Source organism: Cheilinus undulatus, linkage group 23, assembly GCF_018320785.1.
Source record: "Cheilinus undulatus linkage group 23, ASM1832078v1, whole genome shotgun sequence".
Lineage (NCBI taxonomy): Eukaryota > Metazoa > Chordata > Actinopteri > Labriformes > Labridae > Cheilinus > Cheilinus undulatus.
This window is the reverse complement of record NC_054887.1, coordinates 19107459-19122070: the sequence shown is the minus strand read 5'-3', so window position 1 is coordinate 19122070 and position 14612 is coordinate 19107459. Positions and strand designations below refer to the sequence as shown.

Sequence of the window (14612 nt, the reverse complement as noted above, 5' to 3'; positions counted from 1 at the left end):
ATTGGTGAAAATTCCCAGGAAATTTTGCCAAGTTTCCTGGAAAAAGTCCTGTTTAGTACATGATAAAAATCAGGACAATTTACCTCCCATATCAAAAAAGTTTCACAGAATTCTGCCAGAAAAGGTCTGAGAATTTCCTCAAGAATCTCCTGAAATTCTGTTGGGGAAAAAACTCCTGAAAATTCCCCACAAAGTTTCCCCTTAAATTTCCAGAGTATATCCCTAAACATTTTAAGAAAAGTGTCTGAAAATTCCTTGGGAAATTTTCCTAGAATTGCTGGAGAAATTCCTTGGAAATTCTCTCAAGTTTCTCAGAGTTTATCGTAGAGTCAGTTCTAGAAAATTCCCTGCAAAGTTTCCAAAAAAAAAAAAAAATCCAAGAAACTTTCCAAGATTCCCTGGGGAAAAATTCTGACTTTGTGTCTAAGAACTCCTGGAAAAGCTACCAACAAAATTCCTGGAAATTTTCCAAATTCCAGACATGTTTGAGAAATACTTATTTTGCCTTTATTCTGATGGGACAACTGAAGAGAGACAGGCGATATGTGGAGAGAGGAGGGAGGAAGACATGCATCAAAATAGTGTATCGAGGACTATAGCCTCTGTATTTCTTAAGAGAGTTTTCAAAAATTCCATCAGAAAATTGACATAACCTATCTGAAAATTCCCAAAGAAGATTTTCTAAAATTGCTTGGGAAATTTACAACAAATTTTGCAGACAAAAAAAAAAACAGTATGAAAAGTTCCTGAAAAGCTGTTTGTAAATTGAACCAGTGAGCTAATGCTAATATTTAGTCTCTGCTGAGGCTGTTGTATGAAATGGTTTATTCTCTCTCATCCTCAGTTGGAGCAGCAATCCTGTATGTGAGCATCCCTCAGCCTCATGGGATACCAGCCACTGAAGTGTTTGGAGCCATCTGGCTCATGTTATTGCTGGGCACCGTCCACTGTCAGATCGTCTCCACCAGAACACCAAAACCTGCCTCCAGCAGCGGGGGGAAGAGACGCAGGTAAGCACAGGGTAAAACAAGAGGGAGTGAAAGCCAGAAAACAGAGGAAACAGGGAAGTAACGTGCTGTCTTTCTATATTAGGTGTGTTTTATCTGGACCTTAAGTCTGAAGTACAGTTGTAGTAGTAATAGTAGTAATAGTAGTAGAAGATAACTGAGTCCGGGGTAAATCTTCCGATAAATTCAATGAAAGGATTCACAGTGTATGACAGTAGACAGTAGCTCTATCAGTGTGTCTTGTAGTTTTTAGACAAGCAGCTTGTGTGTGTTTTTTTTATTTTTGGTTTGAAGTTTTTCAGTGTGTGGCTGCTGTTTGTGCTTCAAACACAGAGACATTTTACAATTGCTGTAATATCCCACTAAACTATGGTTTATGAGAAGGGTTTTGGGATGGGATGGCTGCGAGGGATAACTGAATCTACCTTGATTCTCTCTCAGGGTTTACTTGAAGTCATGGCGAGGGTACATCTCTTATTAAACAAAAAGTGGCCTATTCTGAGCTCACCTCTCTTTCTCTTTTCTGATTAACATTTCATCTCATAGACACAAAGCAGCATCAGTTTCTAGGGCGGTACGTGCAGCCATGTGGCCCTTTTACTTTATTCAGAAGAGAGAAAACAAACTTTGATGATATTCAGGGGCTTAAAAAGTGTATATATTTAAAAATATAGGCATTGTTCCTGTTTTAAAACCTTATCAAAATGTAATTATGCAGAATCTAAATTTGAATGAATAATCCTAAAATAATTAACACCCAAATGCTTCTTTTTCTTTGTAAACAGTGGATAAATGATGAAAACAAATGCACCTTACAATCTGGGAAGTTTGTTCAGAAGACTTTTAGAGTCCTTCAGTAAATAATCATTGCCTTATTTATACAAGACCTTTTTTGAAGTCTTTTTTCAGTAACATTTCTTTGGTCAAATGCAGCCAGGTGAAGCACTGCTGTAGTTTAAAACCTTGTTAGCCTGCAGGTCCTCTCTCTAAGTCTCTCTCCACCCTCTATTCTTTCCAAACTAAAGGAAGTTGAGGAAAGCATCTCAGATGGAGGTGCATAGGGAAGGCGACGGGTCTAGCACTACCGATAACACACAGGAGGGGGCGCCACACTCCCACTCAGCCAGCACCACATACAGCCTGGGCACTTTCTTCCAAGATTTCTGGCATGATATCTGTAAAGCTGGGTGTGTATTTTTTGTTTTCCATCTTCCTAAGATTGGACAATGTTCAAAGACGGGCTGGGCTTCAGTTTACTGAATCATTCAGGTTTTTGTCAAAGTAAAACTGATAAAATCCCAATCTGAAGCTTTGATTAATCTGACAGATTTGTCTTGTGTGATTGATTTTATCATCAGCAATGTTTTCACTAAGACAGAAACTGAATCCCAGCCTTTGCGTTCTTCAGCTGCAACATCACTTCCTCCCTTCATCACACTTTTACCTTTGGTCTCTCCACAAAATTAATCATTTGTCAAACAGGGTGTCCACATGGTCTTAAAAAGGTGTTTAAAGTTGGTGAATCAATTTAGGGAAAATTAAAGCTTTTTAAAAGAATTAAAGTCTTACCTGCAAGTCTATAAGGTCTTACAATTTGTAGCATTTAATTTGTATATTCATCAAATGAGGTTGTATGGTAGTTTTTCAGCTATTGTTTTGTTTTTTTATATGCATACTTATGACACATGATTAATGCATTTAGATGCACCAGTATTTCTTCATTGTATGTTGGAAGAATTCACAGCCAATCTAGCGAGCTGTAGCTTATCATCTGCAACAGTGAAGGGACTATAAATACTTTCAGGCTGCTTTAAGACGAAAATTACTCCTTCCATTGATAGCTACTTTATGGTATTAAACTAAGGTGTAAGAAATTTAAGAAGCAATTGTGTCTTAGAATGTATGAAGAGACTTAGAAAAGGTCTTAAAAGTATCACATTTAATGTCAGATTTTGTATATACCCTAGTTAAAGGTTGTGGAATTTTTGTAGTATTTGGAAAGCTCATACTTGACTCTCCCTCTCTGAGTGCTAAAGTAAATTTGAATCAGAGTAACTGTTCTTGTCCTTGAGATCAACATTTTTGTACTTTTTCCACCCCTGCTTAAACCTCAGCATTCACTCATGTGGTTTGCTGTTATCCATAAAGCTAGTTTGTTCAAACACAAATGGTTTCTCATTTGAAAACACAGCATTCAGAGTAATCTTTGGTCACTGCTTCCTGTGAGGGAGGAGGGACGTTGCAGCTGACTCTAATATGCATGACTTAAGAAGCTGCTTGAAAAAAAACCTTGAGGAGAGATTTTCCCCTCTACACACACAACTTTATGAAAGATCTGTGGAAAACAAATTGATTATTTAAACTACACTTCTACTGTCTCAAACTTCTCAAGGTTTTTCTAGCAGCTTCTACAACATTGTGGAACATTTTGAGCACTAAATGACTTTAGATTTCGGTACTTAATTGATTGATTGTCTTGCAACAGTCAATAAACACATCTAACTCTGTCAGTACAATATTTTCAGTGCTGCATTCATTATTCCTGTCTTCTATTTGCCTGTTTACACCTCTAACCTCCACATAGGACTATTTAAACTCCTATGTACAGCCTGGATTGGAAGCAAATTTCCTCTAATTGATCCATCCTTTTAAAACGTGGTTGTCCCCTTATTCTAATCCATTTATTTATTAATGTGTCAGTTCAGCAGCAGATACTTCCCCCTCTAAAGTGGGTGTTTATTTGTGTAAATGTTCCACAGTGCTGTCTTCAGTGCGTCTTTCTAGTGTGTTTATTCCTCTGCATGTTTCCTCCTAACACTAAACTTTAAATCTGATTCTGATTTCTATCAAAAAAATCTGTCTTAAACTCTTTCTTGTCACTCTCTTCTGCTCCTCTCCTCTGTCATCAGATCCAAGAAGTCCAAGCTGTCCATCGACAAATCCACAGAGACCGACAACGGCTACGTGTCTCTGGACGGCCGGGTGACCAATCGCAGCAGCGAGGAGGGGCTTCAGCTCCACGAGCAGCGCTGCGATTCGCTGAACAGAGCTGACGAGGTGTGCTGGAACTCACACATCCAGCCCACACACACTCACACACCCCGCAGCACGGGACTGATGCTGGCAGGCGGCAATAAGGTGATCAATCAAACCAGAGACGGCCTGACTGGGAACTCGTTTATCAAAACACTTATTGATGCTTCACCCAATCATTTAGCCTGACAGAGTCATAAAATGTGTCTGTGTGTTTTAGGAGCCGGCATCAGATGAGGCGTCCAGTGAGGAGGACCCTGAAGCATCCTATAGCGCCCTCCGCAGGGGAGTTGAGAGAATGAACAGTGACTGTATACTTCGAAACCGCAAAAATACACACCACTACAAGAAACACTACGCTGTGGAGGTGAGTACACATGTACTTTAACTCTTCAAAGCAGTTTGCACAGTATAAAAAAACAGTTCCAAAAAAGTTGGGGCGCAGTGTAAAATTAAAAGAGAATGCAATGATTTGCAAATCTCACAAACCCATATTTTACTCACAATAGAACATAAACAACGTATCAGATGATAAAACAGAGACATTTTACTATTTCATGAAAAATATTAGCTCATTTTGAATTTGATAGTAGCAACACATCTCAAAAAAGTAGGGACAGGGCAACAAAAGGCTGGAGAAGTAAGTAGTATTAGTGAGAAAAAAACAGCTGAATGTGCATTTTGCAACTAATTAGGTTAATGGGCAAAAGGTCAGTAACGTGACTGTATATAAAAGGAGCATTTTCAGATAGGCAGAGTCTTTCAGAAGTAAAGTTGGGCAGAAGTTCACCAATCTGCAAAAAGTTGCATCGAAAAAATGTGGTACAGTTTCAGAAAAATGTTCGTCAATGTAAAATAGTCAAGGCTATGAATATCCCTCCATCTACAAAACATAATATCATCAAAAAATTCAGAGAATCTGGAAAATCTGCATTAAAAACAGGCTTGATTCTGTACAGGAAATCACTGCATGATGTCAGGAACACTTCTACAAATCATTGTCGTCACAGTTTGCTGTGCCATCCACACATGCAAGTTGAAGCTTTATCATGCAAAGAAGAGACCATATTTAAACACGCTGCAGAAATGCTGTCTTTTCTTGGCCCAAGCTCTTTTAAATGGACTGAGGCAAAATGGAAAACTGTTCTGTGGTGAGATGAATCAAATCGGAAATTCTTTTTGAAAACCAAGGATGCTGTGTCCTGCAGACTAAAGTGGAGTGGGACCATCCAGCTTGTTATCAGTGCACAGTTCAGAAGCCTGCATCTCTGATGGTGTGGGGTTGCAGACTGTTGTGAAAAGAAGAGGGGATGCGACACAACAGTAAACATTCTCCTGTCCCTACTTTTTTGAGATGTATTGCTGCAGTCAAATTCAAAGTGAGCTAATATTTTTCATGAAATGGTGAAATGTCTCAGTTCCAACATCTGATATGTTGATGATGTTCTATTGTGAATAAGATACAGGATTATGAGGTTCGCAAATCATTACATTCTGTTTTTATTTACATTTTGCATAACGCCCCAACGTTTTTGGTACTGGGGTTGTAGATCAGAAAATGAAATCAAGACATAGATGTAAATATTTATTCTTCCACAGAGTTATAATCCTTTCTTCTGTATCTCAGGATGTCCCAAAGTCCGGCACCAGCTGCAGCTCCAGGTGTTCCAGTCTGAGGACTCAGGACTCAGAGAGCACTCGACATGAGTCAGAGACGGAGGACCTGATGTGGGAGGACTTCCTTCACTGTGCCGAGTGCAGATCATCCTGCACCTCAGAGACAGGTCAGAAAAAGAAAGAAGTTTAGCATAGAAACAAATGTATGGTATGTAGCCAGAAGCAGAAGAGGATTTGCAACTTATTTCATGTGTTTGGGTCAAAACTAACACTGTTTCACTTTTACCTCACAGAGGGAGAAGGAGGAGGGGCGCCTGTTTGTCCTCCTGCTAAAAAAGAATACAGAGATGACCCCTTTCATCAGGTCAGTGACACAAACCTTCTGATTTGAAGTTGAGTTTTTGTGTTTGTGTAAAAGTATTTTTAGACCTTTACAAGAATCTGTCAAAGTTTTGCAACTTTTGCGGGTTTTGTATTAATATTTATATCAAGTTTGAACTGAGCTTAGCTGTGGTAGCACATACCGAGAAAGTCTGCTGTTGCGTGGGGGGAATAACCAGGTCCTCTAGGCTTGAAAAGCTGTCACCTTTGGGGATTTCTGTAGACTTATATTGCTCTGATACTTCATCACAAAGTAGCTGGCTGCTGCCTTCTGCTTTAGCACAAATACTAGCAGTGCTAACATTAGCAGACTGAGCTAGGAAAAACTTGTAAATGGCACTACTTGATGGTGTTGTAACTACTTGAATGACTCCTATACATAAATACACATTATGCATATACAATAACATGTAAATAAATGTTACATAATTAGAAACTTTTGAAGAGATTCTTTATAAAGGTCTTTAAAAGTATTAAATGTAATGTTAAATGTTCTATATACTCTGAAAATATGGGTTTAGTTTTGTCCATTAAAGTATTAACACAGATCAGAGTGATTTCAACAAATGCAGAAGTCAGTAATTTTGTGATGTTTTTATGCTCCCTACCTCAGGGTCACGTTCCCTGGCTGCACAGCTCAAACCCCGGTCTGGAGAGAGTGAGCGCCATCGTGTGGGAGGGGAATGAGTGTAAGAAGGCCGACATGTCCGTCCTAGAGATCAGTGGCATGATCATGAACAGAGTGAGCAGCTGAAGGAGTGCATACTCATTGAGATTTACCAGAATGTTATTAAAGAAAGTGAAAGTGTAACTTTGTTTTGTTGTGCACAGGTGAATCTCTACACTCCTGGTATTGGGTATCAGGTGTTTGGGAACCTGGTTTCAGTCACGCTGGGCCTCACTCCCTTTGCATACAGGTGACACTGACTATCAAAACTCCTCACTTTGTAAACATTGAAAATACTTGCTTTAATATTTAAAAAAAACATTTTAAGTAGTTGTGAAAAAATGATTAAAAGTAGATACAGCTGTTTTTACCAACAAGTTTTTTTTCTGCAGGCTGGCTCAGTACCGAGACGTGGATCAGCTGACCACGCTCTCAGCCAATGAGCTGCTGTCTGTGGCGCTAGGAGGCGGGTCTGGTTCAGATGCCTTGGTCATCACGATGGTAACACTCAGTTTCCTGGTGCGTGTTTGCCTTATATGGCTCTTCTTCTTCCTGCTCAGCGTAGCAGAGAGGACCTACAAACAGGTGAGACACTGCAGGTCTGAATTATTGTTTTGTTAACTGAAGCATATGGAAGTTTTAACCATATATGTTCCTCTGTGCGTGTTTCAGAGGCTGCTGTTTGCCAAGCTGTTTGGTCACCTGACTTCAGCACGCAGAGCAAGGAAATCTGAAGTCCCTCATTTTAGACTGAAGAAAGTTCAAAACATCAAGATGTGGCTGTCGCTACGCTCCTACCTCAAGGTAAAATGCACTTTGTTTGCTTTTATTTGTTTGTTGCTCTTCTTTTCTTCTGAGTTCACCGCTGTTATTAATTCAGGATTAAATTAGAAACAAACCAAAAAGAATAACCTAATCAATGTTCTGTGGTTTGCAGAGACGGGGTCCTCAACGTTCAGTGGATGTAATCGTGTCGTCTGCCTTCCTGCTCACTTTGTCTGTGGTCTTCATCTGCTGTGCCCAGGTAGATACAAAAACTAACATATGGAGGGGTTACAGAGTCATGGGACAAGCTGTTTATACTCGATCTCTAACTCTATAAGCCAAATTATAATGTTAACAACAGTTGCCTAGATTTTAGATTAAAGTAACTGAGTGAATTAGGAGTTTGTTTATACAAGCACTTTAGAATGTTTGAATTTCTTTCTCGTGTTATCTTAAGATGAGAAAGCCCTTATTATATGTTTAGGATTCAATAAAATGTAATGTAATGTATTCACCTCTCTCTGTATAGCTGCTCCACGTCCATGAGACGTTCCTGGAGTGTCACTATAACTGGGAGCTGGTGATCTGGTGTTCCAGTCTGTCTCTGTTCCTGCTCCGCTTCGTCACTCTGGGCTCTGAGACCAGCAAGAAGTACAGCAACACCTCCATCCTGCTCACTGAACAGGTAGACAGTGAAAATACATAAGGGACCTACATAAGGTAGACATGTTTTTAACACAGACATGGATCCTTTTCACAGATTAACCTGTATCTGAAGATGGAGAAGAAGCCAAACAAGAAAGAGGAGCTGACGCTGGTCAACAACGTCTTAAAATTGGCGACTAAACTACTCAAGGTAAAAACTGTTGCCTTATCTCCATATCAGGACTCTGAGGCCTCTTTTGGACCTGATTTAACAGTATTTAGATAAAATCTTAAGCTTTTTCTTATCCCATACTCTCTCTGTGCAGGAGTTGGACACTCCCTTCAGGCTGTACGGTTTGACGATGAACCCCCTGCTCTACAACATCACACAGGTGGTCATCCTGTCTGCTGTGTCAGGAGTCATATCAGACCTGTTAGGATTTAACCTCAAGGTGAGTGCTGCTGTATGTGTGACACATGTCTGCAATAGGTGCAACACATGCTTTGTCTAACCCTGTCTTCTGACTGATGGTTGATTTGTAGACGCTTTTAAAACCATGTCAGAGTTACAAAAACAGGTGGTGTAAAACAGCCACTATTGAAGTTAACTCCCTCTGCCAGGTCAGCAATGTCAAGTTGGTTTTCTGTTGATTGATGGCACAAATTTATGTGTTAAATCACTGCAGTTAAACTGCATACTGTACATTATTGCACCTCCTTGAGCAAAATGTTGCACTACAACTGATCATTTTAAGAATTTTGCTTTTTAAAACCGCAGCAAAGTGAATGAGGAATAAACAGGGTTCCTGGAATACAGTTGAAAAAGTTTCCAATCATATAAAACAAACAGAAAATGATCAATTTTGTGCTGTCCTGGAAGAATATTTAAATATCTTAATTTCACATCAGCATTTCCAGAACTGTTGACCCATTCATTCTGTAGAGTGTTTGTGAGGTCACGCACTGATGTTGGATGAGAAGGCCTGGCTCTCAGTCACCACTCTAATTCATCCCAAAGGTGTTCAGTCGGGTTGAGGTCAGGACTCAGTGCAGGCCAGTCAAGTTCATCCACATCAAACTCTTTCATCCATGTCTTTATGGACCTTGCTTTGTGCACTTCCACCAAACTTCACACTTGGCACAATCCAGTCAGACAAGTATCATTCTCCTGGCAACCAACAAACCCAGACTTGTCCATCAGATTGCCAGATGGAGAAGCGCAATTCATTACTCAAGAGAACGCGTCTCCACTGCTCTAGAGTCCAGTGGCGGTGTACTTTACACCACTGCATCCGATGCTTTGCATTGCACTTGGTGATGTATGGCTTGGATGCAGCTGCTCGGCCATGGAAACCCATTCCATGAAGCTCTCTACGCACTGTTCTTGAGCTAATCTGAAGGCCACATGAAGTTTGGAGGTCTGTAGCTGAGGTCTGATTGACTCTGCAGAAAGTTGGTGACCTCTGCACACTATGTGCCTCAGCATCTGCTGACCCTGCTCCATCATTTTACATGGCCTACCACTTTGTGGCTGAGTTGCTGTCATTCCCAATCATTTCCACTTTGTTATGATACCACTGACAGTTGACTGTGGAATGTTTAGGAATGAGGAAATTTCACGACTGGACTTGTTGCACAGGTGGCATCCTGTCACAGTACCACGCTGGAATTCACTGAGCTCCTGAGAGCGACCCATTCTTTCACAAATGTTTGTAGAAACAGTTTGCACGCCTAGGTGCTTGATTTTATACACCTGTGGCCATGGAAGTGATTGGAGCCCCTGATTTCAATTATTTGGATGGGTGAGTGAATACCTTTGGCTATATAGTGTATGTGTGGGAAATTGCTATTTAGAGCACCTCATATTGGCTCTACTTCCCCCTCCCTCTTTCTAAGCGCTCTCAGACTTTTCTCTGTGTTTTTCAATCTTCCCGCTCTTTGCCATGAGTAATCTTTCCATCGGGAGTAAGGTCTTTTGTTTGTTGGGGGCCATGAGGACCCATATGGAGAGATGGGAAGTACTGATGCCATGTACGGAGCCTGGGTCTGTTGAGGATGGCTATGTGGCAGAATATGTCAGATAAAGAACATTCATGTGTGGATATTTGGGCAATGAGAGAGGCACAGGTTCTGCGGCACCTAAGCTCACCATCGGGGTGTCATGTGACCATTTGAGTGAAACATCGGTGAGCAGATGTTCCCTCCTTACAGCCATGGTCATGGTTGTAGTTTGCTCCAGAGGTCTCCTTACTAAATGGTATCTTGTGTTTACTTCCAAATAATCTCAGTCAAAGCAAGCAGCGGTGAGAGGAAAATTGCACTTTGATGAGTATGCTGAAAAATCATTGCATTTTAGAGAACAGCCAGTGCTTTGTGTATTTATCCTGTGTCTCTGTGTTTCTCTTCACAGCTGTGGAAGATCAAATCGTGACATTAAACTGGGAAACGGCGTGGACCTCCACCCTCACTGACTGACTCACTGAAACCCGTTTGACTGAAAGAAGAACGTCGGCCTCGACATATCAGAGTGCTACCAACGTTCACACTTTGTGCAATTCACAAACTATTTATTTACCCACTCAGTGTTTTTACTTAGGGTTTTTTGAATTGTAGTTTGTTTCATTTTTGTGTTCTTTGACACAAAGCGATGCTATATTTTACCTGTCTACAAGAAGTGTTAGTATTATTATTCAAAGCATAAATTATTATGTTTAACGGGATGGTTCATGTTCTCAGCTGCATTTGCAATGATTCATAAATCTGAAAGCAAAGTATTGATGAGGTAAAAAATTTTTTATTGTAATTTGTTTCACTTAAAGTTGTCATTATTTAAATGTAAAGTAAGTTTGAAAACAAAATTTAAGCTATGTTACATCTTTAGACATGGTATACAATAGTGTTTTTCTTCTAATTATGGGATGGTTCAAACCCTGAACATTTTCAAGTAAGGTTCAGAAAATGCTTTAAATCTCGTAGTATTTTATGGTCAAACTACAGACACAAGCATAACATATTATCTTAGAAATGACTGATTTGCTCCAATAAAATGAAAATCAATCAAATTAGATTGTAAACAAACTGAATTTCTAGCTTCTACGCATCTAAGTGTGACAAAATCAATATTCAAACAACTTCTATTCTCTCCAGCTCCCAGACTACAGCAGATTTTAACCTATTTAGACCAGATAAAACCTTCACATGTATACCTTTATGTTTCATAGCTCTTATTTTTTTAAGGGATGTGGCTGATGAACTACAACATTGGTTTTGGCCTCCTTAGCCTTTCTCACTTTAGGGAAGTGACATAGAGGCCGACAACTGCAGCATTTCAGATGAAACCCAGGAAAGGATGCGGAGCATTCTGATTTGATTGATTGACAACTTTAAAAAAATGTCAACTAACTTCAAGGCAAAGGCAGTTTTTCTCAGTTAAACCAAGCGTATATGTTTCATGTCTCCTTCAGAGGCTGAGAAAGATTTTAGCACAGGTTGAAAATCTGGGCAGGTTTTTTCAGATACCCTTAGGTTTTTGGAGGCTGTTTTCAAATGCTACTTTACTTTGGTTTATTTTTAGGTGGACTCCTGTCTACATGTGTTAAAGTTGCATAAAGAAAGCTGTTTAATCAAGTCAGCACTACAGATTAAGGTTGGCAAATTGCTGTCCAGCCTGAAGGAATGGCCTCCAGGTTTTGGTCTGACTGGGAGGGAAAACATCAGCACTGAAAAGAAACTATCCTGCAGTTACTAGTTCAGTTCAGTTTGGTACACATTTACCTTTCCAAAAGTTGAGAAAGGTACCGTAATAACCGATCTGTACCACCCTACTTTTTCGGCACCCTTCTGTTGGGATATAAAGAGTACCTATCCGACCCTAAAGGGTGAAGCTAGACTCAACTAGTGAGGATAAACGAAAAAAAAACCTGTGAAAGCACCCCATGGATTATGAGACTAATTTCAAGGCTGTTTTTTTTTTCTTTTTGCAAATAATGCCAGCTTGCACTGCTCCATTGACGACTTTAGATGTGCAGAGACATCTGGATGATTCCTTTAGAAATGAGAAAGTGTGAACCAAACCTGACTGTTTGCTGGAAGTGTGTCCTCAAAGATAAAGCAACCTGGCAGTAGACTTGTAAAGAACATTTTTGTTTGTTTGTTTTGGGGGGAGTTTAATTTGCGTCCAGGCATCCAGTTTGAAATAATTTCCATCAACCCCTCTCAGTTGCTTTGACAGTATTATCGGCAATATCTGACAAGGTAGAGCGACGATCAGGACCCCGGCCTGTTGCCTGCCACTGAACTTCTGTTCACGCTGAAATTTGAAAAAATTCACAGGAATATTTCTTAAAATCTTCAATTTACCTTGGCAGGAACATCCGAGTGTCACAAAGAAAGCTGTAAATAAGAAACAATACAGACTGAGTGTCGTCTAGAATTTTGGTTTTTGGAAATGTGCTGCATTTTAGGAATAGTAATTGGTCCGTTTTTGGAGCTCTCCTTTAGAAAAATAACAAAACGGAGAGGATTTTTAGCATCTTTAGACATCTTTGCAACATCCTTGTTTTGTTGAAAACCTTCAAATTTAACTCATTAAATGTTACAGCAGGCATAATTACTCTAACCTACATATCACAACTGCATGAACTGTTTTTTTTCTGATGGTTTATGTGAGGACCACTCCACCACTCATCCATTTATGAAGTTATCTCATGAACTCTACAACTTAAGACTTTTTGAACATGAGTGAATATATGCACTTTAAAAATTTGAGTTTAAATTGAAGAAAACAAGTCCCATCTTAGATCAGTGTAAAAAGGTTTTTTTCATACCTCATCTGTTTGGTACAGCGTGTCTGCTACAGATCGAGCTGATTCTTGCTCCTGTTTCTGAAATCACACAATACTCTCTGAAGTAAACCATCCATGGTACATGAAGTTATCAAGCCCACTGAAAACATCTTCGATGTGACACAAGCTGTAAAAGAGTTAGCATGTTGCTAACGGGAACTAAACTCATTCATATAGATACTAGCATAATCATCTTCAGTGTGTCTGAGGAAGAAGACCAAAGTGCTTATTTTACTGTTTGTTTGTTTGTTTGTTTGACTCTGCTGGAAAAAGAATGTATTTGCAGCATTATGCTTTAAATCTATTTGTTTCCCTTCGGAAATACTTTTAAGATGTATTTTTGTTCTTTGATTGTGCATTTGTAAAGTTTGTTCTCAAGTTTGTTTGAAAGATGAGGCATGTTTTACTGTTTTTAAAGAACAAAGGACTTTGAATTGTATGTATGAACATAAGTTTGGAGAAAAAAGGACTCTATCTTGTGATTCTGTTTTCAAAGAGTCTGAATATTTAGATTTAGATTTTTTTTGTGAACTGGTCTGTCCACAAGGTCTACATTTTTATAAGAAAAATAAAAAGAAATTGATGTTCAGGTATTGATTCTTTTTTGTACCAATACAGCATGTTTTAAAAAGTACATTCCTGTCATACTTCAGAAACTTAATATACCATGATTGATATAAAGCTTAAAACACATACTTGGGAGTAAAGTTAATAATGTTGAGTTATACAACAGCAAATGAATATAAATTAATCAATAGACATGGAAAAATAATAAATCTCATAACTAGGACCATTTACACTAAAATTACTTTTTTCACTTGCCTGATTTTCAAATTGATATCCACAACTTTTCTGAACATTTGGATTTTTTATTAGCAAGTCAGAGCGTCTTTTTTTGTTAGAGCTTATTTATGCCATATTAAACCTGTAGGTTTAGAGAAAACCAAAGAAAAACTCACACAGTATTAAGAAGTTTAATTACAATAGTTAAAAGCAACAGACTCTCCCCTCTAAAAATATTGGAACAGCAAGGCCACTTCTTTTATTTTTGCTGTACACTGAAAACGTTTAGGTGTGACATCAAAAGATGAATATGAGACAACATCAACATTTCAGCTTTTATTTCCTGCTATTTAAATCTGGATCTGATACACAACTTAGAAGATTGCACTCTTTGTTTAAACCCAACCATTTTTCATGTGATCAAAAGTATTGGATCATGCGACTGTCGTGTGTTTTTTTTTTGCACAGGTGTGTCCTATTACATTGATTATTCACACACTAAATATCGCTGAATGTCTACAATCAGTTTCAGATTTGGGTTTGCCTGAATGCATTTATAGTTAGAGGTGTCTATGGGAGAAATACAAGCGATTGTGAAGCTGAGAGATGTAAAATCAATCTGAGCCATTGCACAAACATTGGACAACCATAAGGAATGACCTGAAGAAGAAAGAAACCACTGGTGTACACAGTAACAGATGTCTAATGCTTAGACCAAGGAAAACAGCATCAGTTGATGACAGAAACATTGTAAGAGCTGTAAAGAAAGACCGTAAAACAACTGTTAGTGACATCAGCAAAAACCTCCAGAGGGCAGGAGTGAAGATATCACCATCTACTCTTCACAGAAGACGTCATGAAGTAAAGTAC

General features: G+C 39.0%; 1 protein-coding gene across 8 annotated transcripts in view; it reads left to right on the top strand.

Annotated features, from left to right (window-relative positions):
* The window catches only part of LOC121505341 (protein PHTF2-like), a 57353-nt gene extending 43805 nt beyond the window's left edge, over positions 1–13548 (top strand). For 6 of the 8 annotated variants that reach the window (XM_041780563.1, XM_041780561.1, XM_041780566.1 and 3 more), the window contains 15 exons: positions 845–1010; positions 2033–2194; positions 3917–4145; positions 4261–4407; positions 5668–5824; positions 5951–6021; positions 6652–6780; positions 6870–6955; positions 7098–7290; positions 7378–7509; positions 7643–7729; positions 8000–8155; positions 8231–8326; positions 8442–8567; positions 10526–13548. In XM_041780563.1, the coding sequence (XP_041636497.1) occupies positions 845–1010; positions 2033–2194; positions 3917–4145; positions 4261–4407; positions 5668–5824; positions 5951–6021; positions 6652–6780; positions 6870–6955; positions 7098–7290; positions 7378–7509; positions 7643–7729; positions 8000–8155; positions 8231–8326; positions 8442–8567; positions 10526–10546 (1958 nt within the window). In that variant the 3' untranslated portion in view covers positions 10547–13548. The remainder of the gene's footprint in view (positions 1–844; positions 1011–2032; positions 2195–3916; positions 4146–4260; positions 4408–5667; positions 5825–5950; positions 6022–6651; positions 6781–6869; positions 6956–7097; positions 7291–7377; positions 7510–7642; positions 7730–7999; positions 8156–8230; positions 8327–8441; positions 8568–10525) is intronic. The other 2 variants (XM_041780567.1, XM_041780568.1) reach the window with 2 other exon arrangements.
* Positions 13549–14612: the final 1064 nt, after the last annotated feature.